General features: G+C 45.3%; 4 protein-coding genes across 4 annotated transcripts; 2 read left to right on the forward strand and 2 right to left on the reverse strand.

Moving 5' to 3' along the window:
- Positions 1 to 2,642: 2,642 nt before the first annotated feature.
- N7471_010602 (transposase) lies at positions 2,643 to 4,116 on the reverse strand (the record flags this gene model as incomplete). Its single annotated transcript, XM_057283321.1, has 3 exons — positions 2,643 to 2,691; positions 2,754 to 3,073; positions 3,136 to 4,116. 3 exons carry the CDS (start codon positions 4,114 to 4,116, stop codon positions 2,643 to 2,645), a joined length of 1,350 nt encoding a protein of 449 aa, XP_057132300.1.
- A 4,771-nt stretch (positions 4,117 to 8,887) lies between these two features.
- N7471_010603 (uncharacterized protein) lies at positions 8,888 to 9,388 on the forward strand (the record flags this gene model as incomplete). The annotated part of the gene is made up of 1 exon (XM_057283322.1): positions 8,888 to 9,388. The coding sequence occupies one exon, from the start codon at positions 8,888 to 8,890 to the stop codon at positions 9,386 to 9,388; it is 501 nt and encodes a 166-aa protein (XP_057132301.1).
- Positions 9,389 to 10,854: 1,466 nt separating this feature from the next.
- N7471_010604 (uncharacterized protein) lies at positions 10,855 to 11,700 on the reverse strand (the record flags this gene model as incomplete). Its single annotated transcript, XM_057283323.1, has 1 exon — positions 10,855 to 11,700. One exon carries the CDS (start codon positions 11,698 to 11,700, stop codon positions 10,855 to 10,857), a length of 846 nt encoding a protein of 281 aa, XP_057132302.1.
- Positions 11,701 to 14,991: 3,291 nt separating this feature from the next.
- N7471_010605 (amidohydrolase family protein) lies at positions 14,992 to 15,306 on the forward strand (the record flags this gene model as incomplete). The annotated part of the gene is made up of 1 exon (XM_057283324.1): positions 14,992 to 15,306. One exon carries the CDS (start codon positions 14,992 to 14,994, stop codon positions 15,304 to 15,306), a length of 315 nt encoding a protein of 104 aa, XP_057132303.1.
- Between the last annotated feature and the right edge of the window lie 9,801 nt (positions 15,307 to 25,107).

A 25,107-nucleotide genomic window follows, 5' to 3' on the forward strand; every position in this document is an offset into this window, starting at 1 on the left:
AGCGTCTTTTTAACTCTGCCCGGGACGTTTGCCACTATCGCCGGGGGTCGGTAAACCCAGAGACTATTCGCGATATCATGCTGTATATGTGTACAACAAGATTCGATACCATGAAGTCTTGGCTTACAATTACAAGAGAATACAGCCTGTTTCTACATGATTTATGCAATTGACCTATAGTCACGTTTTTTACCTGTCTGTCATGTTTGTGGAACCTGAGGTTCACCCGCGGGTAACCTGATGAGGTTCGGTCCTTGGATGGAACCGCCCTCAGGTTCCAAATCCTGGAACCTGACCCGCCCAAATGGAATTTCAGGTTAGTTTCGTGAGGTTCGACCGCGGCTCTCAGCCAGGTCTAATGGCAGGTGTTGTAACAAGTCCACCTTCCCTCTTATTTTTAGCTTACAGAACTCGGGTGCAGTTATTGGTTACTCACATTTTTCAAAAGACGTTGAGGCGGTTGAAAGGGTGTGGCTGATGGCCACCAATGCGGTATTTCTCTTGTTTCGCGGTCGAGTCGTAAATGTGCCGAAGGTGATCAAGTTAGCTTACTAACGGCCCCGGAGAATGTCTTAATCCGACCCCCTGAAGTCGATCAGCCCCCCTTTTCTTGCCAATCCCATAGCATCCAATCTCGATGACATGCCCCATCGATAAACAGAGCTTAAGTGTTTTCACGTGTAGGTCGGACTTGAAATCGCGTGTGTTGCGTTGTTGGAAGGGCGATTAACTCTTGTTTAGTCTCGAATTTGTTTCTCAATTCGCTACTCAACGGGCCCGTACTTAATAAAAGAGGCCTTCGGATCGCACATATACAAATTCTTCAATTTTACCGGCTGATTTCAAATGGGCTCGGTTTATAAAGAGCGAGGCAATGAGTTGTTCCGACAAGAAAGGCTAGAAGAGGCCATGAGAGAATATCGGATAGGCTTGGAACGAGCCGACGCAGATGTCTTTCTGAAGAGCGTTTTGTTGATGAATTCTTTATAAATATTCTGTAGTGTGCACAATTGCGGTTCGAAAATCGAACATTCTGGGGATTTTTTGATGTTACGCGGCTGATAAGATCTCATGCGTTAACCTTGGAGCCCATACATATAGTGAGGCTTTCTTGACGAGTTAATCTTTATAGGCTATATAGGCAATTCATAGTGCTATACTTGAAGAAATGGGGGGGAATAAAGAAAAAAGAAAACTACCCTAACCCATAAGGGTGTTTCCTTTGGACACCAAAGGATTTTGGGCGGACTTCTTCAGTATGGGGGGGAAAAAGTGGGCAAGGGTCCAAGGGATTTAATCTTCATGAGTCCGATGGATTTACACTCTGCCCTCGGGGGAAGCTTATACTTTTATATGTTTTTGAACGCCCTATCCCATGGGGGAGGGGGGAGTCACCGTGACTCCGATTAGGGCTTTGCATTTTTATATGGGAGAAAAAAAGTGGGTCCACGGCCACTCGCTTTAATTCTCAGACCCCCACTCGTTTTTGTAGTTGGCGTCGGATCATACTCTGATTATCAGGAGTTCTATTCCCGTAGTGAATTTTGTATAATCCCAATTAATAGTTAATTCGACCAGTATTAGTGGAGGTTTATACGATTATAAACCGGGGTTTTTTTGGTGAGGGCGCAGATGTGGATATGCGACCGCAGTCAAACCACCCATAACATCAACATTGGGGTTAACAAGTTGATCAGTCCAAAGTTCAATTAGACGAATACGGGGCTAAGATGAAAGTCCGGGGTATTTAGAAGTCCCAGCTATCGTCCAGCTGAATTTTGGAAAAACTTGACCACTTCATCCACCCCAGTTTGTTGTACAATTTTGATATTTGTTGCATACATCTATACATATATATCTACACACAACATGGAAAACTAACTTTTTTCCAAACCGGGGGAATTTCCCATTATTACATGCAAGGATTGTGAGATTGGTGTTAGGCCCAGTGAGATCAGCCATCATGTGCAAGGAGCCCAACACCGATTAGGGTTGCCCACCGGTAGGCAGTTACAGCATGCCATCCAACAGTGGGACAGAGTCCAGGAGTGCGAACGTTGGGAAGTGCTCACCACGGTAAACCAACCCATTCCCGGACTAACCGTGCACACCGATGGCATTTTATGTGCACAAGAATCAGATTGTGGTTACGTGGTTCGTAGTATCAACGTTATGAAACAGCACTGGCGTAAGACACACGGTTGGACACCAGCTAGTAGCACAGGTCGTCCCCGTATCGCAGCCCGTCAAGCCGCACAAGAGCGGGTCCAGCAGTTTAGCCGCACGGTGATATACCAACAGGCATTTAACCACGGCACGGGTAGACATTACATCCACGTGCAGGGCCGCCGTACGGACCAGAATACACCAGTTGAACCCCCCATTCAGCAGGCGTCCCAGATCCACGCGGAGCTAGACAAGATGGAAGAGCTGTACCAGCAGCACATCAATCAGCCCATCCGGATTGAAGCTGGCCAGCGAGACGAAGCGAACCCGTGGCTGCGTCGCACGCAGTGGGCTGTGTATTTGTCTGGAGATCCTGTTTGAGCAGCCAATGCGCACCCTCTGTACGAGAAGTAGCAATCTCATGAAGATGAAGGTATCGCGAGGTATAGCAATGAAGAAACCGCCGGGGACAGTTATCAAGCCATTCCTTCTGTATATAATCCAACAATGGCGCAAAAAGGGGGTCTATATATCGCTCTTTGAAATTGGCCCACTGCTGGTCCCTTTCCTCGAGTGTAATCGCGTACACAATGCGGTTCCAGCGCTGTAGCATCTTCTTCCACCCCGCTTCGGCCTTCTTACGGTCTTCGTTGCGCTCGGCGGCGGTAAGTTTGCGGGAGGTATTAGCCTGGGCTTCGCGGCGGGCTTGTGCTACCTGATCAGCGAGTATTGGGCGGGCCTTCTTGAGGATATTCATATTGATATGCCAAATGCAGAGCATATGCTTAGTGCTGGGAAAAACGACCTCAATTGCCTTGATAAGCGCCTCTTCTTTATCGGTAAGGATCGTACTGGGAGGGGCGAGAGCGAGGGATTCGTATGCTTCGGCTAGGCAGGTAAGCATTACCTAAAGTATATAGTATAATATGTTAGAAAATTAATCGATTAGGTGTCTTGGGGGTATTATACCTCATATGAATCATCCTTCTCATCTCTCATAAATGCAAATGCAAGGTGGAAGGTTGAACCAGTAGCCGCAAAGCCTACAATATCAAGCAAAGGGAGCCCATATCGATTGGTCTTATATGTGCAGTCCATTGAAATAACCCAGGGGTTCTTTCGAAGCATCGCAATGCTAGATTTATGCATACAAAATAGCGCAGAAACATGAGATTGATCATCAAGTTCATACTTGAAAATCCAGCCCCCATCCTTAGGAAGCTCTATCAATAGTGCTTGAAGCGGCGTACGCCCAGCAAGAAATAGCTGGCTTAGCTTCTTCCGTGCGTTGTAGATATCCTGGGGAATGAGCACACTTTCTGGATCCGTTTCACGTATCTCAGTAAGAATCTGGCGCGTTGTATGTCCTTGCCGAAGCCCATTTTCTACCTGATCGCTCTTATGGGTAAGATCGAGCTTCCGTTGTGCAGTGTGGGTTGATGCCGGCGATGGTTGATGGTTATGCTTCGACTTCGAATCGTCAATTGTTAGATGCCAAAGGTTAGTTTGGAGATCTAGCCGAAGCACAACCATAAAGGGGCATCCGAGTGCAAGGGTTGTTGTACGGCGCTTTTTGACCGTTTCTTCATACTTGACTGCGCGCCCACGATCACAGCAAAGGTAGACCGTTTTCTTCACGCCATTCTTAGTATATTTAGAACGCCGAATCGTCACCGCATAGCCATATGGGCGCGCAAACGTATTGACTACCTCGGCCCCTTCCTCTGGTGTATTGAATTGCTGGTTTAACGGAGGTAGCGGAAGCTGTATGTACCCCGGGGCGTTCGGTGTAGGTATTGGCTTGGGGCTTCGCTGGGTACTCGGTTCGGGGCTTTGCTGGGTGCTCAGTTCGGGGCTTGGTAGGGGCTCAGAGGTAATTATTGGCTGAGAATCTAGGATAAGCTCCACATCAGAATCCGACATCAGGTATGTTAGGCCTAATGAGGCCATATTGATGATATTAAGTGCGTAAAATGCGATGAAAAATGAGCAGAGAAATGACTTGAGATTTAGAATGAGGATTTCGAAAGTGCGAGCCATAATTAAGAAACAAACTGGACTTCTTAGCTATAATTGAAATTTTCGCTCCACCTGCTAGGTGACTTATTTTTACTAGGAGTTTATATAGTAAATACAGGTACCGCCAGAGGACTTTAAGAATCTACAAAAGTTGATAGAAAAGCGGTGATAAGAGCGGTGAATAGATGCCAGAATTTGCAGGCAGGGGGTGTCCCATTACTGAAAGGGGTGTCCCATTACAGGTGGGGGTGTCCCTCTACTAATCCCCTATAGATATAACTGATTAGGAGCCGCTCTCATTCTGGAAAGAGAATGAATCTCGTTTCCCAGCTATCGCTTCACTTGCACGGGATTATCTTGCAATCCCAGCAACGGGTGCTGGTGTGGAACGTCTGTTTAATACTGCACGCGATATCTGCCATTATCGCCGCGGCTCTTTGAAATCGGGCACCATCGAAGAGCTAATGCTATACCTCTGTACATCTAAGTTTGACCTTGATGTACAGGAAGCGGAGGAATTGAAGCAGTTCTTTACTTCTAATGAGATCGACGCATTGATGGAAGAGAAGGATGAGACGCCGGATGATGTTGAGATTGATGAGATTAGTGATACTGAAGAACAGGGTGATCTATCTAGGGATTTGATAGATATTGATAACTACAGTCTTGACGGAGATGATGATGATGCTACTGCACCACAATTACCGAGTACTCATACTCAGCAGCGTACATCAGGGAGGAAGAGGATGCGAGTTGAGGATGATATGTATGAGCATTATTAATATAATTCAACCACCTAGCATCTATCACTTAATATCTTCTCAATCAATCATATAAGCTTATAAGAAGAAGAAGATGGTTCATGTACGGCTTAGACGGTAATTGGAATACCCAAAAAAACCAGGGAAAAATGCATTACTTATGCAGCTGCGATAAATTGGTATGTTTATATTGTTTGGTGAATAATGGGGGCCCATTATGGGCCGAAATGGGCCCTGTGGGCTTTCACTCTGGGCCCATAACCCACCGATGGGCTCGAAGGATGGGCCCAAAGCCCAACCCATTCGTGGGTTGGGTTGGGTTGGGCTATGGGCTTTGTGGGCTATGCAGAGGTCTAGCTAAGACGCATAAAAGTGCTGACTGATATCAATTCAGACACTTGTTAACAACTGTTTTGGTTTGCAAGATCTAGCATGGCAGTTCCTGGCGATATTCATATATCAGGTTAAGGAAATCTTGTTTGACTCGATTGTATTATGTAGAATCTAGATCTAGGATTACAAATTTCTCAGCTATTTGGCCTGTTTGCCAAACCGCGGTCTACCCGCAGTTAACCAAGTGCGGTTTCTGGATGTGGCCTGACCGACCGCAGTTAGGAAAATCCCAAACCTCAACCGCGTTTTCGTGGTTACCTAACCGCACCGCAGCGGTCAGACCGCGGTTGGTGCCGAGCTCTACGCCTAACCTCTTCCAGCCCTGTTTCTACAAATGAACACTTTGACAGAAATCTGGCAGTACGACAACGTATATTCAAAAACAGATATATTGGGATCTCTAACTAACTAAAAATGACAAAACCCGCGTTCTCAACAATCTGTGCGGACATCGACGACTAACTGTATTATGCACTTTTGTATGGTAAATAGGCGCAGAACGCACCAAACAAGTCAACAGTCTTTACACAGGAAGCATGGGAACAGAAGCTTTCACAACTACTTGCCCTATCACGTCTCCCCTTCCGGTTTATCGAACATCCAGAGTCTCGGGAGCTTATTGCCTTTGCTCGACTTGCCCCTACACAACCGGAGATTCCTTCTGCGATAACAATTCGGTCTCGGCTACGGGGATATGTTCAAGAACAGCAGCAATCTATCCTACAGAAGCTTCCTCCTTTTCGACAGGCCTTTATGGCCGTCACTGGCTAACTTCTTGACCAGGATTGGGAGTATCGAGAGATCCTTCTTGGATTTGAACCTTTATCTGGATCCCACTCAGGTGTGAATCTAAGTGATATTGTTTTGAAGCTCCTTCAGTAGCATACGATTATAGATCGAGTGCTTGCAGGCACTGCTGATAATGCATCAAATAACAACACTATGATGTCGAGCATCCAAGAATCATTGCAGTCCCTTGAACTCAATAATGGTTCCACAATTGTTCGAGTTCCTTGTATTGCCCATATTATTCAGCTTAGGCTGAATGACCGTCTTGGCAAGATGAAGGCAATTCCAAAGAATGAGAGTACGGAGATATATTGGTCTGATGATCGTGTTCGATCTCTTCGTGCTAGGCAACAAAAAAGAGAAATCATTGATACACAAAATAAGGTATGTCCCTATTATTATACTTTTTCTAATATACTAACTCCTCTTATTTAGGTCCGAAGCCTAGCTGTCTATATCAATGCAAGCCCACAACAGCGGGAGTCATTATACAACCTTCGGACTGAAGAGCCAAGGCTTGTTCCAATCTAGGATGTCCGCACTCGCTGGAATTCCACCTTTCTAATGCTCCGACGTGCTAAACGGCTCAAGCAACCTTCGATGAGTTTTGTTCCCAGTATGATCAAGATCACTTCGCGTTAAGTCAAGAAGAATGGCGACAGAGTCACCGAATTAGTAGTAGATCGAATATATCCCTTGGATCACCCAGCCTTTCTTCAAATTCACAACTCTTCTTTCAAAGACAAAGGATGTTAGTATTCATCTGATCATCAGTATCTATAACAAACTCTTCACCCACCTTGAAAAGTCGAAATGTGCGTTAAGACGGAAGAAGGTTGCTTGGAAGCAGCTCATGCTTGCCTCTCTTGAAGCGGCAGAGAAGAAGCTTCCGTACTATTATAGTATGACTGACACAATTGATAAAAATCTCTACGCAATTGGCACTATTCTCTCGCCGCAACAAAAGCTTCAGTTCTTTGAAGGAAAGGACTGGGATGATCCAGATAATGACTGGCGTGCAATCTATCGATCAAGTCTTGAAGATTACTTTCAATCTTATAAGCGACGCCATTCGGATGCACAATCAACATCAAGAGCCCAATTATCTGTAGTGACTATTTCAGAGCTTGAGATGGAATGCGTGGCAGACAGTTCCCAGCCCCTGGTACCTAGTGAATATGATGAGCTAAAGGAATACCTTAATAGCGGTAAGTGGGTAGAATCTCTCTATTGTCTAGCTTATATTAACTTTGATTCTAGGGATTGTACGAACTCCTACCTGTGTTTTCTGGAAGGATCATCAGCATCAATTCCCCGCTCTTGCAAACCTTGCACGATGTGCTTTCTATACCTGCTACGGGAGCAGGTGTAGAGCGCCTCTTTAACTCCGCCCGCGATGTCTGCCACTACTGCGAGGTTCTCTAAACCCATCAACAATTCAAGATCTAATGATGTTTATGTGTACATCAAGGTTTGAGGTTGAAGAGGGTCGACGAGCGCTAATCAATGAATATCTCTCACATGAAGAGATACAGGCAAGCCAGGAGGAGAAGAATACGGATACTTATCTCCTTGAGCCTATTAGTGATGATGACGAGGGCGATAATGAGGTCGATGGGGACAGTGTTTCAGCGGTTCTTAATGTTAGTCAACCCCTGGCTGATAAGGCCCAATCAAAACGGAGCCAGCGCACTTTATCGGAGCCAGAAGAAGGAGAGCATGAAGAGGAGGGTGAGCTTAATTTGCCTAATACGCAGAGTCGGCATTCAGGGAGGGTTTGGAAGCGTTCAAGGCTTCTTGATGGATATGAAGTTGAAACTCCATAGATATGGTGTATGTAGTATAGATCCTACAAATGAATCTAAATCGGATTTAATTTATTATTTGATTTCTGTTAAAACCGTCCTACTACTAATTCGGTGACTCTCTAAAATCCTAAGCTGTAACTTAAATACTCAATAATACAGCTAAAATTTGCATAATTTATGCAATTATGAGATTTTCTATGTTTGTCATGTTTGTCGGCCCTCGAAATGTTTCGAGGGCCGCCCTCTGAGGGCACGTAAAAGACGTGCCCGACCCGCGGGCAGGAGGATCCTGCCCTCCGCCCGCAAAAGGGCGGGTCTGTGGGCGGCCCTCGGAGGGCGGCTCGCGGGCGGTTATGAGGTCTATGTCAGCCCGTTCAATTGCCGTCTCTCAGTCTGACCCGATCTCAATCTCCGTGAAGGACTCAGCTCGCCACAGTAATAGCGGTCGTAGAAAACCCTGCAGTAGCGCCCGACATCGGCTTCCATATCAGTGGCCCCTTTCAGACCCTAATCATATGATCCTTACATCTGGATGTGGTTTAAGCCCGTACTTTTGATGGTATTTCTGCTTTGAACGGTAAAATACGAATGAACAAGAGCTGAAACATGATACGTCCATTTACCTTGTCAACGAGTACTGTTTCTGGCGAATCGTGTGCGTTTGGCAAGATACCCCGCCCTCATGACCTAAAATTTTAAGACCGACCGCTAGGACTGGTTCCAAGTCGATTCTGGCTCATTTGCCTTGCCTCTAGCATATTCAGGCTCTCCGGCGAGCATCTCATCAATAATATATCTCATTTACTTTATATCTCTACCCATTTCTGATAAACAGAAGGCCGGTGTCTTAGCCTCGCTCCTAAAATATATGAATGACCACTCCAACCGCGCCTTATAATGGAGGAAAACGAAATTTCATCGAATTCTTCATACGATTCTGCAATGACACCAATGCATACCAGTCTATACGAATCCTACACTGAGCTCGCTTTACCACCGTATCCCGCACAGAAGATAGGACCACCTTATAAAGGAGCGACTTTCATCATTCGCGATCTTCAGAGAGGCTTCGTTATCGCACTTACGGATGGAAATTTGTGCTTGCTACCTGGAGAAAATGGAAATCCATTGGTCAATTGTGGTGACGGGCATGGCAATCACTGGCGCTGTGTGGAAAACAAGGACCGCTGGTTGGGCTTCAAGAATGCGGTTTCAGGGGAGTTTATCGGACATGACAATAACCGAAAAAACTGGCGTTTCATGGCCAAGGTAGAAGCCCACAATCAATGGGAATTTTTCTGTGTCCGCCATCATCCGAACGGCGGCTATGAGATGCTTGTGAAGCATTGGGATGGCTTTCGTGCTATGAAAGTAGGCGGCATTGATGACAGGGAGCTGATGGTTGCTGGTGAAGGAAAAGGCGGAACAGCATGGGAATTTTTGGAAGTTTAGATGGGGGTTGCGTGAAGTATAAAGCAAAACTCAGGAGATCATCTACATAGTGTTTATAGCTGTAGTCAACCTGGTATATGAGCCTAGCTGTTTAGAAGAGAAGTGGAGTTTTGCCGCTTAAGATGTTGCTTTGCTTGCACTATGTCTTGCCTTTGTGTGGACCTTTCGAGCTCCGGAGCTCTAGGCTTGAGTGTATATGCTCTTGGATCGCTCTTAGACTCTATCAAAGGGACGAATATGATTATGGGTGGATACAGAACGTTTTTAAATTACATTTTTATGTGATTAGGGCTTGAAAGAGTCTCTCTGTCAATATTATGGAAGGTGAACCAGGACGGGACTATACTCTACTAGGATGTATACATCCCTTTTACCCCCATGGGATAGGTATGGGTCTGTAGGTGGATTTCGCTCCAGGTTGATAGATCGCTCTAGGCATCACTTGATCTCCTATCTATGGCTACGATTGTATTATTTCTGAGGGTCGGTGAGGAACGCTGCGCGGTCTAAAGGCTATCACAGCCACGTATATCTTTGTGCGTACAACTTGTCAGACCCTCCCTTTTCAAGATAATTAATTTAAGTCAACTGGTATAAGTTCCCTGCTTTGCGAATAGAATCACGACGATGAATGTAATCTCGAAGCTCTCCCAGACCTCCTTGATGTTTAGACCAAATCATTGAATGATTGCCTAAATCATCTCTGCCCTCGACTAACATTTGTATCGGTACCTCGTAGTATGAGTCGATCTCTAAGTATGAATCCTTGACAATCTCGGGATGAATCGTACGGCATTTCTATGATGCCATTCAACATTGGTTCGGAGTCGGAGTTGGATTGAATAGCCCTTATTTCGTGTTGGCGAGATAGGGACGTAGTCGCCGTCATCCTTCAACGTCGAGGTAATGCTGTTTATTCGAGTACCAGCTAAGTCCAGTCAATACTGCCTATTGAAACAAGGTATTCAATCAATAGTCAAGTTGCCAAAGTAGTCCAAGTAGCCCAAATCCGGTATGCTTGCCCATGTCTAATAGGCGTTTAGACCAATCAGCCTAGTATTTCGAGAATCAGTACGAAAGAAGAGGTTTGCACTACAGGATGTGGGTTATTGGGACGCCTGATGCAAGTGAACCTACTCTAAGGACATGCTTTATTTGGCGCTGACGAGGGAACCGAAGTTTTCAAATAACAGTGTGGGGTGATGCCCATTTACAGTTTAGCCAATCCCTGATTCCTCCGACGCATGGGACATAGATCGCCAGAGCCGGATGTGAGGCAATTTGCATGCTTAGCCTTTATCGCTAATGCCCAATGTTGAGCTGGCAAGGTACCCTCTGGGTTTCATACCCTCGTCGGTCTATTGGACAGTACCGTCTAAAGAGCGATTCTCCCATTGCAAATTAAGTTGCGCAGACTGAAATCATACAATACGTTTTTCATTCAACCGCTATGTCACGTCGAAATGTTAAGCATGTCGCATAAAAGGGGCATTGCGAAGCGCTTCTGCCTGGACTTTCCAGATAGGTTCCGCTAGTCTGAGAAATTGAGGGCCGAAACTATCTCGCATTGTTTCCACGAACGCATCATCGGACCTATACAGATTTGACCGGGCGAATGGAACTTCTTCAAATTCTCTGAAAGTCAGGTATTTCCAGAGACTTTTCCAATATTTCATGGATTCTCCGGCAGCATGGTGCTCCAAGTTCACTTTTTTTGCAACAAGATAAAAAGATGATTTGATAGCATGTGCCTTGGGGTGTTTATAAAGTTGAATATCAGAAAACTGATTGAAAGCGTGAAGTATGCATACTGTCTCCCAAGACTCGACACGGTGGAGAAGTAGGACAATGGAGCCCCCGGGCTTGAGACGATGCATTGCGAATACTAGCTGTGAGACCATCAAACGCTGAGCCTCACAGTTGCTGCGGTAATTTCCTCTGGGGTGATCTCTACCTACAGCTCCTCCGCAGATTGCTATATCGTATCGGTTGTAAAGGAACGGCTGACATAGTTCGAAAATGCTGGAATCAGGATGTGCCGTCGGAATGTCTTCCTGGCAAGCCATTTCCGTGGGATACATTGTGATGTCCGCATATATGATGTTTTGGCAAATATTCTTGGCCAATACTTCGTAGCCACCAGTTTTGGTTGGGAGGGTAACAGCATCGATAAGTGGTCTTGGAAGTTCCTTTGCGGCCGTCGCAGTAAACCCACCGGGCGCCATGCAGAGGTCAAGCATGCTAGAAGAAGGAGAGTCCAGTTTGAATATGCTTGTTTCCAATGCCATTCCTTTCCCCACCTGCTTCGTCATTTCGTAGAACGATGCTTTTCCTTTTCGATTCGGTTTACTCGCATTTTTTCTTCGGTTCTCGAAAAAGGTATCACCGCTTTTATCTGACCATCCCTGAATCTTAAGTTTAGACTTCGACTTGGAAACTAAGAAGTGTTGACGAACTCTTTGCTTCAAATCTCTCAAATCTCGATAAGTTGGATGGAGGGATAGGTAATCCATCCACAGCTGGGCTGATCCAGCCACGACCTCTTCAGCCATCGTCTCTTCGCGTTCGAATCGGATGAAGAGTGTTTCAAGGCACAATTCAATGATTCAAGACATTCGCATCAACACAAGAGAATTTTCGTGTAATTTAGGGCCTAAATAGGTATAATAGAGCAGCTGCGAGAGGAGGTGGGGGCCCAATATATGAAGCAGGTTTGGACCGACACACCATGCGTGTCTCATTTCGACTTGTAGCTTTACAAGTGGTTCTAGACAATTTATAACCTATACAGCGATGGTACAATGGTTATTTTGATCTAGTCATTGGTCAACGTAACCGGCATACCGTAAAAGATAAACAAAAGATACAGAGCGGGGCACACTCGTCTCAAATATCATGCATATCGCCGGAGTGGCAGCCCTATATCTTACAAATCCCAATCAAGAATAGACAATACAAATTTTACTCCCTTTTAGGATATCACCTCCGTTACTTGGTTTCTGATGCGTCATGTATATGTAATAAATTGATAGACACACTAAAGCAGGCCATAGCCGATGTGACGTGGTCAAATAGAACGTGGCCAGATAGAGTTCTGTACGAGAGAAAATTGGTACATGGAGATAGATAGTTGCTTACTCCTTCGATATTCAAGGGTGTTTATGTAGGCGGTGAACGAAAACCAATCATGAAGAAAGACGTGGTTGAACCAAATAAGACTTCTGCGTGTCTACCCAATCTATACTAATGTGCAATATTTGATTCGTAGTGGTCAAACAAGTTCTTCATCGTCGTATTGCCTTGTTTTGCCTTAATATTTGCTCCAGACTTGGATGGGAGAGAAGGAAGGCAGTTCGTCATAACTCACGTGCAATCTCGGCAGCATGAGGTATATATTTCCTCACCTCGGTTCATCAAGGTGCTCACCGGATATCACTCTATTATCCCGTCTTGAATAAATCTAGCACAGAGGTGTCATCTATGGGCTTCAATGAGCGTGGGGCCTATATGACTCATGCAATTTCTCCGATCTTCGGCACCGCCAACTGAAACAATATGGGTGAACATCGACAGCAGAAACTCTACACTTGAGAGCTTGCGCATCTAGATACACCGGCATTTCCGTCTGCAGGTCTTCAAGAAGTCATCGACGCGAATCAGACTCTATAGAGTACCTTGTGTCACGGTTACTAGAATGCCGAATGTCAGATTCCTGTTCGTGCTTCTTCTGGCGATTCTTTAGGTGGGCCTAGCGCAGTGACCAATGCAAACCATCATGATGCGGTGATAACGAGTAACTGGAAATCTAAAGAAGCTGAGATGCCTTCAGATGAACATATCACTCCTTCGCCATATGATGGATTGTACTACTGCCAAGACGAGAGTTGTCGACAGCAAAATGGCTATACTTTTAAATGTGAGCTACGGTAGGTTTGAAGTTCGACCCTAGCTTTATACAATTTTAACGAATTTCAAGAAACATATTCAGACACATACTCGACCTTTCAAATGTGCCAACTGCTCCTATGCGGCTGCCGAGAGAAGAGACGTTGGTCGGCATGTTAGAGTTGCCCATAAGGGACTGGCTGAGGTCCTCTGGGGAGTCATGAAGCCATTTACCTGCACCTTATGTGGCGAGGATTTCACACGAAAAGACAACGCTTTGAAGCACCATGAAGTCAAACATGAAGCATCTTAAAAGTTTTGTTAGGACATTTCGGAATATTGTATCATTGTCTGTTCTTTGATTTTGGTCGTCGTATGACTTAATTCGGCTTGTAGTTGTAGGAGGGCTCGCATTCGCCAAGCCCGATCATAGAGCCCCTACAGTATGGCGGCCGGGGCATCCTATTATATTGGCTCTCTCGATATAGAAAAGCTCATTCATTTTATGAATGGAAAATTTGGTTGTGCATGACGGTGGCTCTCGAACCATGGGAATTTAGAATAGCGTGAACAATCTTGTGGGGAATACCCATATAATTTGCCTTGCTAAATACTTAGCGCCGAGACCACGGAAGTCCTAGTTCTAGGCAGATAAAGGTTTCTCGTTATTTCTCAGGCCCGTTGATGGTTTAGTGCTGGTTTATACTGCCTCTAGAGGAGAGCCTCTCGCACTCGTGAATTCCTGCATACCGAACGCCATTTTCAATAATCAAGGTATATGTGCTCAGAGGAATTCACGCCGGAGGAATAGCACTTAACTCGTCTAGAAAAACCGGTGGAGAGCGAGAGTCAAGAGGCACTTGAAGAAGATGAAGCGTTGAAAGTAAATGAAGAAAATGCTGAGCCGATCTCCGACGAGGATGAGGGCAAAGAAAGTAAAGCAGCCGAGGGCAATGCTGAAGTCGAAGCGTCATACAAAGTAGAATTTAACCTGCATATGAATGCAGTCTCGTACCACACCTCGCATCATTAATATAACGAAAATAAGATACCATTGAATAGATAATCTTTCAGGCTCTACGACAGTTTCTTTATTACCTCCCTAGGTTCATTATTCGCCAACTTATCCACGTTTGAAATTCAATGGACATGGGTGGGCTTTCCTTCCCGATCCGTCAAAACCGGCACTTAAGGTTATTACTTAAGCTGCGCACGCTAACTAGTTAACTAAGCGCTTCAGTAAAACCGTCACATCCCCCACAAGCTCTCCCCATTTCTGCCTTTCACCTTTGAAAAAGACTTTGAAATTAAAACAGTCAGAATTTGATCCATCTTCTGATATTGACTAAGCTCTGAGCCTAATATAAAAAGAAGCGGTGCCATTCCTGGCGCTTTTTCTTCCCCCTCTGCTAGAGCGTAGTTTGGGCCTAACTGTAGAGGGTTGCGCACGCGCAGAATACAGATCAGCCCATTAAGAATGCAGGAGACCTCTCAAAATCCAACTCAAGATACGAATGGAACGGCAACCCTATCCCATGGGGGGAGGGGGGAATCACCGTGACTCGGATTAGGGCTTTGCATTTTTGTATGGGAGAAAAAGAGTGGGTCCACGGCCACTCGCTTTAATTTTCAGACCCCACCAGAAACTCTATCTGAAGTGGCGGCTTCCTGATGTCCGCATGGACGAACAGAATGCCGCGACGCGCTTTCTGTTTCGCATGATCGACACTGTCAGGAGGGATTTAACAAACGATATCGTTACCAATGTTGGTAAGCGGATGGGCTTCGCGGACTCCACAGCGGGAGGCACCTCAACCATTATTGACATCAAAACAAACCTCGGCCCGTCCGTGGCTACCCTCTCTCTTGACGAACTACGAAAGACGGTTGACCTTCAATATGGGGCTGGGCAGGGTTCTCGGAAACCTCACATGGACCCGAGTTTTAATCGTCGGTGCGTTCCCTATTTTCCCAGTGAGATCAGCGCAGAGGCTGAGAGTGATGATTCCGCCACTGGTGGGGTGGAGATTTGAATGCTGAAACCATTATTTGCGATTTAACCTTTTCGACTTTTCAATTTTGCGAATTATTAGGCCCAGCTCTCTATTGATCAAGATAAATTAAGGTTGAGTCGAATTGTTCAAGAAAGCTTAATATCCCGTAGAAAATTCAACATGCCCATTCTTCCAATCGCTACTTTGGATTTTGAACATGCCATTTTTGAAACGAACAATTATATAAAAACAATCTATAGATCAAAATAGAACCTAAGGTTAGCTATGCTGTGCAGTTAACCGAATTTTACACTAATTATAATTTTAACCAACCCACCAATTTCAAAGAATTCCTACACCACCAAATATGCCTAAAAATACCCAAGAATTGGAAGAGCGCATTGAAATTGCATTGCAAGCATATGCTAAAATGGAGAAGCCAAAAATCGCCAAATTGGCGCAGGAATTCGCCGTCCCGTACCAATTGCTTCGCGGCCGGGTGCAGGGTCGTAAATTTCCGAAGTGCCGTACTGGCCATAGTAAAGCACTAGAGCCAGAGCAAGAACAGGCATTAATTCATTGGATTCATACTTTAAATGCTGCCAATTCACCGCCAACTGCCGAGATGATTCATGACTGCGATATATATGTAGATGTTGTGGGTGGTTGACTACGGTCGCATGCGGTGGTCGCGTAGACGGTCACTCGAGGGAAATGTCCAGATTGGGCGATATTTTTGGACAGTAGCGCAAGAGCGAGGAGGGCGTCCACGAGAGACCACCGTTAAGGGAAGTGTCGAGGCCGATTGTCATCCGTAGGACAAGGGCATTTAGGAAGCCTATCGAATTGCCCAAGTGAGTGCTACCGTGCGGGAGACGGGACAGGGTTTGGTTGTCGGGGGATTGTTGGTTGGATCCACCCGGTGCTCCGCCGATAAGGTGTTATCATCTTATCGTTCTGCAATCTATTTTCAGATGCCAATCCGTTCCCGCTTCTCACAACGAGCACTTGATTTTGATTCTTGAAATACATTTCTCAAAGTATACGGATGAATAAATATATCATGTCAATTGATGGAACGATCGATGATAACGGTCTTGGTGTAATGGGCGCATCGTTATATATACTGTCTGCATGGTACTGATTATCATATCTGTTGTAGTTCAGAGGAAATAAATTGACTTTTATTTCAGAGGGAAACATGAGTCTATATATACAACGAGAAGATCTAGTTGATTTCCAATCAACTTGTTTCTTCGCATAGATAAGTCGGGATTAATTCCGATGGTTCGGTTTGGTTCCTGATCTGCACCAGCCTCATATCACAACAATATCGACTGGTTCTCGAAAGAGCTGCCGAGGCAGACACGATAACTCTCGTATGCTCCTATGTCAGTCTCATGTAGGTATCTTGTTGGAGAAAGTTCATGAAGTTTTAATGAACCTCTGTTGAAAAGCAACTGCTATCTGGTAGACAGAACCTCTAAGTTTGGCCAGCCCTCAACACCACGTCAAACCATGCGTAGCCCGTTTCTCTAATTTGGTATTCAACCATTCGAGTAACAAGCATATCTCCAGCCGTTAAGACAGAGATTGGGTAAGAGGCCGATAAAGTTAGCGGGTCACATCCAATCTACTCACGCTAACTGGTGGCAACAGGTTGAGTCACGTTACGGACGACAGGGAATCGTTATATAAGTAGTGGATGGCTTCGTAGCCGTTACCAATACTCCCAAACTTCATAGAAGTCATGCCATGCTCACTGAGCTAAATTTTGACTTATAACGTAGTTCCCCAGTGACTGACTTAGTGCAAATCACTTCTAGAGGGAGCACCAGGAGTTGTCAAGATCAATTAACAGAGGTGCTTTATTCGATCCACTACCGTCGTCTACTCAGGCTTCTCATGTCTTCAGGTATTGCCTTGTCCACGACATATGAACTTGACTCACAACTGGATCTCACATTTAACTGATTGTGCCGAGTGCAGAACAGCCAAAATCATGGCTGTAGGACACTTGAAACCGGTTATTGGTGTTACTGCGCTGGGTGTAGACTACAGTGATGTTCCCAAAGTTGTGTCTTAAACCGCCTTTGTCGATTTTCGTAGCCGAGGAACATAAAACTGAGCATCTCTCCTGTATGAATATGGATCTGCATTCCGGCGTAACAATCAGTACCGCTCTGTCTCTGCTACCTGGACAAACACCTAGTGAGTTACCGCTTCCTCTAGCGATAATACAGAAACCTCTTGTGGCGCGGAAGCCAAGAACTCTGGCCGGACAGGTGGCTGCGTAGGCATACTGGATTTAGTCTTCACTCTCGGTTCGCTCCCTCTATTTAGAGAAATGTCGACGTTTGCGCCGTACGATGCCTTCAGGCCAGATAGACATATGCAGAGGTTTTTCAGTTACAGGGTAAATACCAGCGCTTTTGCGCGATTGAGAAAGTGCAACACTACTACTCTCTATCCGGAGTAGAGAGAGCGACGGCGGAGACTCCGGAAGAGGGTCAACAACGTGTTCAACAGAACCTTGCCTTTGGGAGCGGTGAAGAAGGCAAGGAGGGTATAGTAGCGGCCAACATCGCCTTAAGATGCTAACATAAATATGATCTTTGAAGACTTTATCACATGATTTTCTAATCCATGTATGGCTACTCCCGTATTCCCCCATCCTCAAATAAACACGGACCGCATAGTCCCTGTAAAGAAAACACTCGAGTCATCTTGGCCCGGCGCAGTGACCGGTCAAGCCTCTTTTCCTTATTTTTTGACGTGTTATAGTCAACATCCACATCCCGCACAATAGACAATGCATGCTAGATAGGCAACATGACTCGGTGAATGAGGGATGTGACAATGCTGAGAAGTTGTACACTTAATATTGTTAGATCGAATTCCTTTCACTGGAAGCGGAAATTTGGAAGAAGGTGTAGAGCCAGGAGTATCGCCGTATAAAGCATCAGGAGGGAAGGGCTGGACGCTGTCGGATGAAGGGAGATTATCCAGGGGTGTGTCCTCAAATATAGATGAGGGATAGTGGTCGGAAAACTGCGAGAGTTGACTCTGTGACATAATGAATAAGAAGGTATAGGGATAAAAGTGAGGAGATGTACAGAAGAGACTTACGAGAAGCTCTGAAACTACCAGGGGAAGGATTTAGGGGGGAATAGTCAGATAGACCGGTCGTCGCGAGCTGAACGGACGCGTGGATATTTGAATATAGACCAGGTCTACTATCGCTATACGTGATAATTGGCTACTAGAACCCACAGCGCCAGGTTCTGTCAGGTTCTTCCTAGGTCGAACTGCGCAGAACCTGGCGGTTACCCTGGCAGACCTGGAGGTTGTAGCATTTCCGCAGAAATCGGCCGACTGAAGTTTTCGGCAGAAATAATGCGACCAGGGAGTTCAACAATTTTAGGCGACGATAATAGTTAATATTAAATGGAAAATTTGGATTTTAAAATGGCTAGAATTACTTGTAAGAGCTATCCCTTTTACTTGGGCTTATTTTTAGCTTATTCAATTTAGATTCTACGCGTGTATAATTTTTAGAGGAGCTCTACGAAAACATGGTAGGGTTACCCGTAGTAGAAAATATATATTTCCCCCTTCATACACTATAATCTTTACAATACACTATCTCCCTACCCACCAAGATTGAAAATAAGATGGAATTTCAAGGCAAAGTGATATTTCTAGCCGAAATAATTGATTTACGAGACAATTTCACATGATTTCATATAGGGGTAGCTACCGTCGAAGACTGGTGTCAGAGCATGGAGTGGTATCTTACCACTAGCAAGCGATTGGTTACCCAGGAACCCACATTTCCTTTTGTTTTGTATGGTAAACTATTTCAAATGGCAATCTCGGTATAATAACCACCGAGTATGGTCACGTTCCGAGGGTATTTCAACCTGCCCTTGACCGCATATTTTCTAATTAATCAATCATTCTATTTATCCTGAATTGGTTCCGCTTGATCTCATTCGTCCTGAATGCATACTAGTCCATACAATTTTAGCTTGTTCTGACAACTGGTAGAGGGCGAGACCAGAACATGTGTAAATAACAGTAATAAAAAAAGATGAATCAGCAATTTATGCACCCAAAATAGGAAATTTCTTGACAAAATTATATACTCCAGGTTCCGACCTGCAGAACCGGAACCGGACCATGTCGAGGTCTAGCCCTGAAGGTGCTATCCGTGTGATATGGGATGCGATGGACGGGTTCGCCCGCGTAAGCCAGCAGATCACCCAGCACCGTGGCCATTTAATCCGCATCGAGGCCGCTCCGATGCTCGTACCGACCAGGACCAGAGCCCGCACCAGCCGCTGCAGGCGTATATGGACATGGACAATATCCAGCGGCACGTGGAACCATGGCAGCGCGTGTTGATGTTTTTTGCTCGTACCCAGCAGCCCCACGCGTGGCAGAGTCCCCGATACCGGTTCATCAGCCGGCAACAGCGCGCGTGGCAGGCGTTATGGCGACATGCCCAGTCGACAACCTGCGGTGCTGACCCGATTGCCGGCCATCGTACGGAGGAGGACCCCGAGCCGTATATCTTAACTCCCATTCAGCAGGCGTGTCTTGATTTTTGTATTGAGCTATTGAACCAGCGTGTCGGGGCCGAGGACTACGAGTGTGCGTTGGTCTGCACATTAGCCGTCTTGGGCCGCAGCCGGGACGGTTGGCAGACGGTGGAATCGTATCCCCCGATCTTATCTAAGATGATTAAGATCGCGCGGTTCATGGTTTTGCACAAGGCATTACGATTAGATCCACATGCGGACGAGATCGTACGGTATTTACAAGGCCGGCAGGAGATCGGCGTGTGGGGAAGCCAAAGTCCGATGGACGACCCTATCCCATGGGGGTAAATAGAATGGTTGTTAATTCGATTTGTTTATGTGGCTCCACTTTTCTGACTTTAAGTCCATTCGATTTTATGCCATCCACCCCATTCTTTTTAACCTTCCCGGGTAGCCACGAACTCCAAATTAGGGGTACTTAGAGAACTAACCGGCCCTTACATTTTTTACCAAAATTACAGACCCTCGCATAGCGAAGGTCCGCCAACAATATGCAATACTCCATCTAAATGCAACGTTTTTTATACATTTTTCTTCAACCACCCTTTACTACCCTACAACGTAGTAATTTAATTAATTACAAATAGTAAAGAAATCAATTAGCCATTTTGCTACTATAATACAAAAACAATTTAATCTCCCCGGCGTTTTTTGGCTCTTCCATGCTTCCTGATTTCGATCAACACCTTCTTCCACTTACGCCTCGTTTTTTCTTGATGGGCCTTTTCGCTCAATTTATATTCTTTATACTTCATGTTTTTGACCTGGGTGGAATTGATGATACCGGTAATCTGTATATGACGGCGCGAATTGTCATATCTAGCATGGCGTGCCCCCATAATAGCCTGGGTAGAATCGAATTCCCGCTGTAGCTGGAGAGCCAACATAGCCTGCGCTTCAGCACCCTTTGCAAGCTTTGCTAGCGCATCTTTGAAACGCTGAGTGGTAGGATCGTATTGATTAAGACGATGGCTGATTCTTCGAATTCTCTCAGCTGTTTTTGGAGTGCTGAATTCGGTGTTTTGAGAGCCAGTTGACGGAGTATCCTGCCGGGGTAAATTGTCATGATATGGATCATACGACTCCAATTCATCAGTAATAAGCTTGGAATTAATAGGCCAGAGGCCTGTTAATTTAAATCCAAGCTTAATTGTATGCGGCTGGAAGGTTTTTCGTCTGATTTCGCCAATTGAGTATAGGAATTCATCCTTCGAGAATTTGCGGCATCCAGTCATAGTAGCCGCTTCAACAGCCTCACTATGCCAGTGTTTATACACGCTAAACACCCCGACATCAAGAGGCTGTAGTATATGGCTAGTATGGGAGAGTAAGAAGAATAAAATGATATTATTCTTCTCACAAAATTCAACGAATTGACGCGTCAAATATGATCCAAAACGGTCGCATAAAACAAGCCTCTTTCTACCAATTGTACGACCAATTGTCCATTTGTGGAAGAGCTGAATCCACTGATATGCTAGAGTATCGTTGATATACCCAGTATCAGTTACAGATATATGCTCGTCACCTTCAATCGCGTCAAACCAACGTAGTAATGCCTGCTTAGCACTTAGAATTATAAGTGGTGGGCAGGTAAAACCATCGGCCGAAACAGCCTCTAAAACCTTGACAGATTCACGATTAGTGACAGATCCATTGAATAGCTTCTTTTTTGGATGCCTAGTAATGATGAATTGATCGCGTCCAACGCCAATTTGAAAGTCAGTTTCGTCAAAATTGTAGATATCTTGTTGGCATATACCATACTCAGTCACCACACGTTGATAGTCTTGAAACCACCTTTCCACCACAGTTTTGTCAAGGGCAGAAGCTCTCTCAACGTCAAGAGCTCGCCGGCGTCGTATATGATATTCAGGATACCGATCTAGGAAACGTTTTATCCAGTGGTCACCAATTTGTGGGGGTGGTTTAGTCTCGTCATGGTGGGCTTCTTCAAGAATTGAATTGGCGGCAATAGCAATTTGGCGACGATTTATCGACGCTCCGACCGTATCAAAGTAATCAATATATTCACATAAAGCCGTCTCTTGTACAGGATTAAGCTTCCTGCCATTGGGTTGTCGTTGAAAAAGCGATTTTCCACCTTTCCATCGCCGGCGTAGTCGGTGCATAGGAACCGCGAATTCTCGCGCAGTTTTCGTGATATTTGGCTTTGTTTGTTCAGATAGAGAGTCGAGAGCTAGCAGAAGCTGTTTCTCTATATCTCTATTGTTTTTAGGCATTTTTGGTGGTGTGGGTAGTGAGAAGGTAAAAGTGTAAAATTTAAAAAGAAACGTTGCATTTAGATGGAGTATTGCATATTGTTGGCGGACCCTCGCTATGCGAGGGTCTGTAATTTTGGTAAAAAATGTAAGGGCCGGTTAGTAGTTATGTACAAGCTATACAGGAGGTTCTTCGACCCATGCATCTTACCATCCGGGACATCATTGTTTTCGATACGTTCCCAATGGTTACTAATGACTTCATGGATCGGCTGAGTGAAGAGAATCAACGCAATTTCGCCCTTGAGGCGTTTGACCTTACACTTCTGTGTTTAAGGCACATTCGGCCTCGAATTCTGATCTCTTGCCAGTGTGGCACCCAACTGTTAAACGATCGATGGGGTTTTGTGGACCATGCCGTGGCTCGGAGCCTCTGCTCGTCGGTGAGCAATGCTCGAGCGCAACGAGTCCGCACGGTCCATGTTGAGCCACACCCAATTCACGTGGTTCAAGGGTTTCACCCCAACTACGTGGTCAAGATGATGCAATCTAATGCAGGATTGGACCTCGATAACATATTACAAGACCTGTTTCAGAGAATTTTCCAGCCATTTGGAGATTGGAAATCGGACCGGGATACGATGGAACGAGAAATGCAGGAATCGGCTAATTTGGTGCGTGCTGGCGTATTAGTCCAGTTGAGTCAGGTGAAGCTGTATCAACGGATTTACCAGCGAAGATTACAGTTTGGAATCGCTGGCCCATTAACACTTGAGAGAGTGAATGAATTCCAGTCTCAGATGGAAGGGTGGATTAAAGGTTTTAGTAACCGTGCCAAGCGCCCAACCACCCATACCAGGGGTTGGTGCGCCCCACCAGATACCAGATTTTCACTAGATACCAGATTTTCAATTTGTTCAAATATGAAAATACTATTTACATGTAACCACCATGACTATCTATATACCAATTTGCACCAATACTATCTCTTGCCGCCATTGAAGCTTCATGCTCAGCTTCAATTAAATCCCTCGCTTCCTGAGCTCTCTGCTGCGCTGCCAATTCCTTGGCATGCTTTGCCTGTAAGCGCTTCAACTTCTTAGAATCAGCATCCTGTCTTTTCACCATCATCCTATTTGCACATATAGGTGATAGCACTGAGCCCTTAGATCCAAGAATCGACTTCTTATTTCTCGGCTGGTTTGCATCTGATTTGTGGGACCGAGACTTCTTTAAATCGGCCTTGACCAATTCAAGCTGTTGAGATAAAAGCGTACTTGCATTCATACTTCGTTGAACATGCCTTTGTACGCTCTTCTGTAGATGCTCCATATCAATGACAAGCTTAGTATTAAGCTTTTCAACCCGCTCAATTGTATCTGGTGGCGAATTGGTGACAGAGCTTGTAAAGTCTGGGGGGGAGATGGCGTGAAAATCCTAAGGGGGGACCCTTCAGCTTCGAGATATTTTTGGCGTAGAGGACTAAGAACAAGCTCTGGATCTAGCGGGTAAATACCCCTAGATCTAAAAGAAGATCGAATGGTTCTCTGTGTGAGAGCCTGCTTCCTAATCTCTAGGATCATCCTAAAAAAATCCCGCTTTTTAGATACACTTCCACCCCACATCACAACCTCATTATTCATCGCACGAAAATGATGTTTTAAGCTTTGAAAAGCCTGACCATCTAGCGGTTGGCAGAGATGGGTGGTATGGGGTAAAAAGTAGAGTGGGATAATGAAGTTCTTCCTGCAAAAATCGACGAATTCAAAGGTTGTATGGGAACCATGATTATCCATCATAAGTAGCCTTGGCCTGCCTTTTTGGACTAGTTTTATACTAGCTGCATCAAAGGAAAAAAGCCATTCAAGCGCAGTTTCATCGTCAATCCAACCATTGGGGGTAGGTTTAATACGAAGATCGGTAGAACTAGGCATGCTTTCATACCACTCCGCCATATGAAGACTACCCTTAGGGAGAAACCAAGGTAGCATCACCCAACCATCGGCATTAATGCATTCAATGCTAGTAATAGACTCCGATTGACCCCCAGTGGCGATATCGCTAGTTGCACGAGAGGTAATAACCTTACGTTGCTTGCCTTGGCCAATTCGGTAGCCGGTTTCATCCCAATTGAAGATCTCATGTGGTAGGAATTGATGCCGGTTTATAACCTCTCTTAGGTTATTAAACCAAAGTAGCAAAGCACCGTAATCCTCGCTCTCCACCCTCAATTTTTCCTTGGGTTTTTGGAGGATATAGTTCAATCCGGGGGTAGTCTTTGGAGGAAGCGGTATGCCCAGTTGTGGCCAACAACCCGATCTTCACCAGCCATTTTTAAGATGGAATTTGCAGCCCCTTCAACCATCTCTGGGGTAGGTGAGATATATGCACTATCTAGGATTTGAATCCAGCTAGTGAGTGCCTTTTCTTGAATTAAATTCAAGCTTCTGGTTGATTTAGCGCGGTCGGCATTAGACTGGCGCCCACGAATTCGGCCCCGGAGCCGATCAGATGAAACATCAAAATCACGGGCCAATTTAGCGATATTAGGCTTCTTGGCTTGGTGGAAGGCTTTGACAGCTTCCTGGATTCGATCCTCGATGTTTTCGGTTGAATTTGGCATCATGGTATGGTATAAAAATGTATGGGAAGTTGATAAAATTGAGAAAATCTGGTATCTAGTGAAAATCTGGTATCTGGTGGGGCGCACCAACCCCTGGTATGGGTGGTTGGGCGCTTGGCACGGTTACCTAGCGGTTTTCGATGTTCTATTTGCTTCTGAGGTATTTCTGGTGTCAAAAATGTATTCGGACGGATCAACCCTGGTTATATTCCGCGTGACAGAACTGCTCTGTAGGGGCGTAGAATCTTGTTTCCCTAAACTAGTCGTTAACTAGTATTTTGTATTTTAGATGTCCCTACTCCCTAGTAGCCGACGGAATCAACGCCCATCCCAGTCAATCGCCACCCTGATTGGTCCGCTGGGCGTGCTCCCATCGCCGTGGGCTGCACGT

The sequence above is a fragment of the Penicillium samsonianum genome (assembly GCF_028829775.1).
Source record: "Penicillium samsonianum strain IBT 33392 chromosome Unknown utg000006l_segment0_segment0, whole genome shotgun sequence".
NCBI classification, from domain to species: domain Eukaryota; kingdom Fungi; phylum Ascomycota; class Eurotiomycetes; order Eurotiales; family Aspergillaceae; genus Penicillium; species Penicillium samsonianum.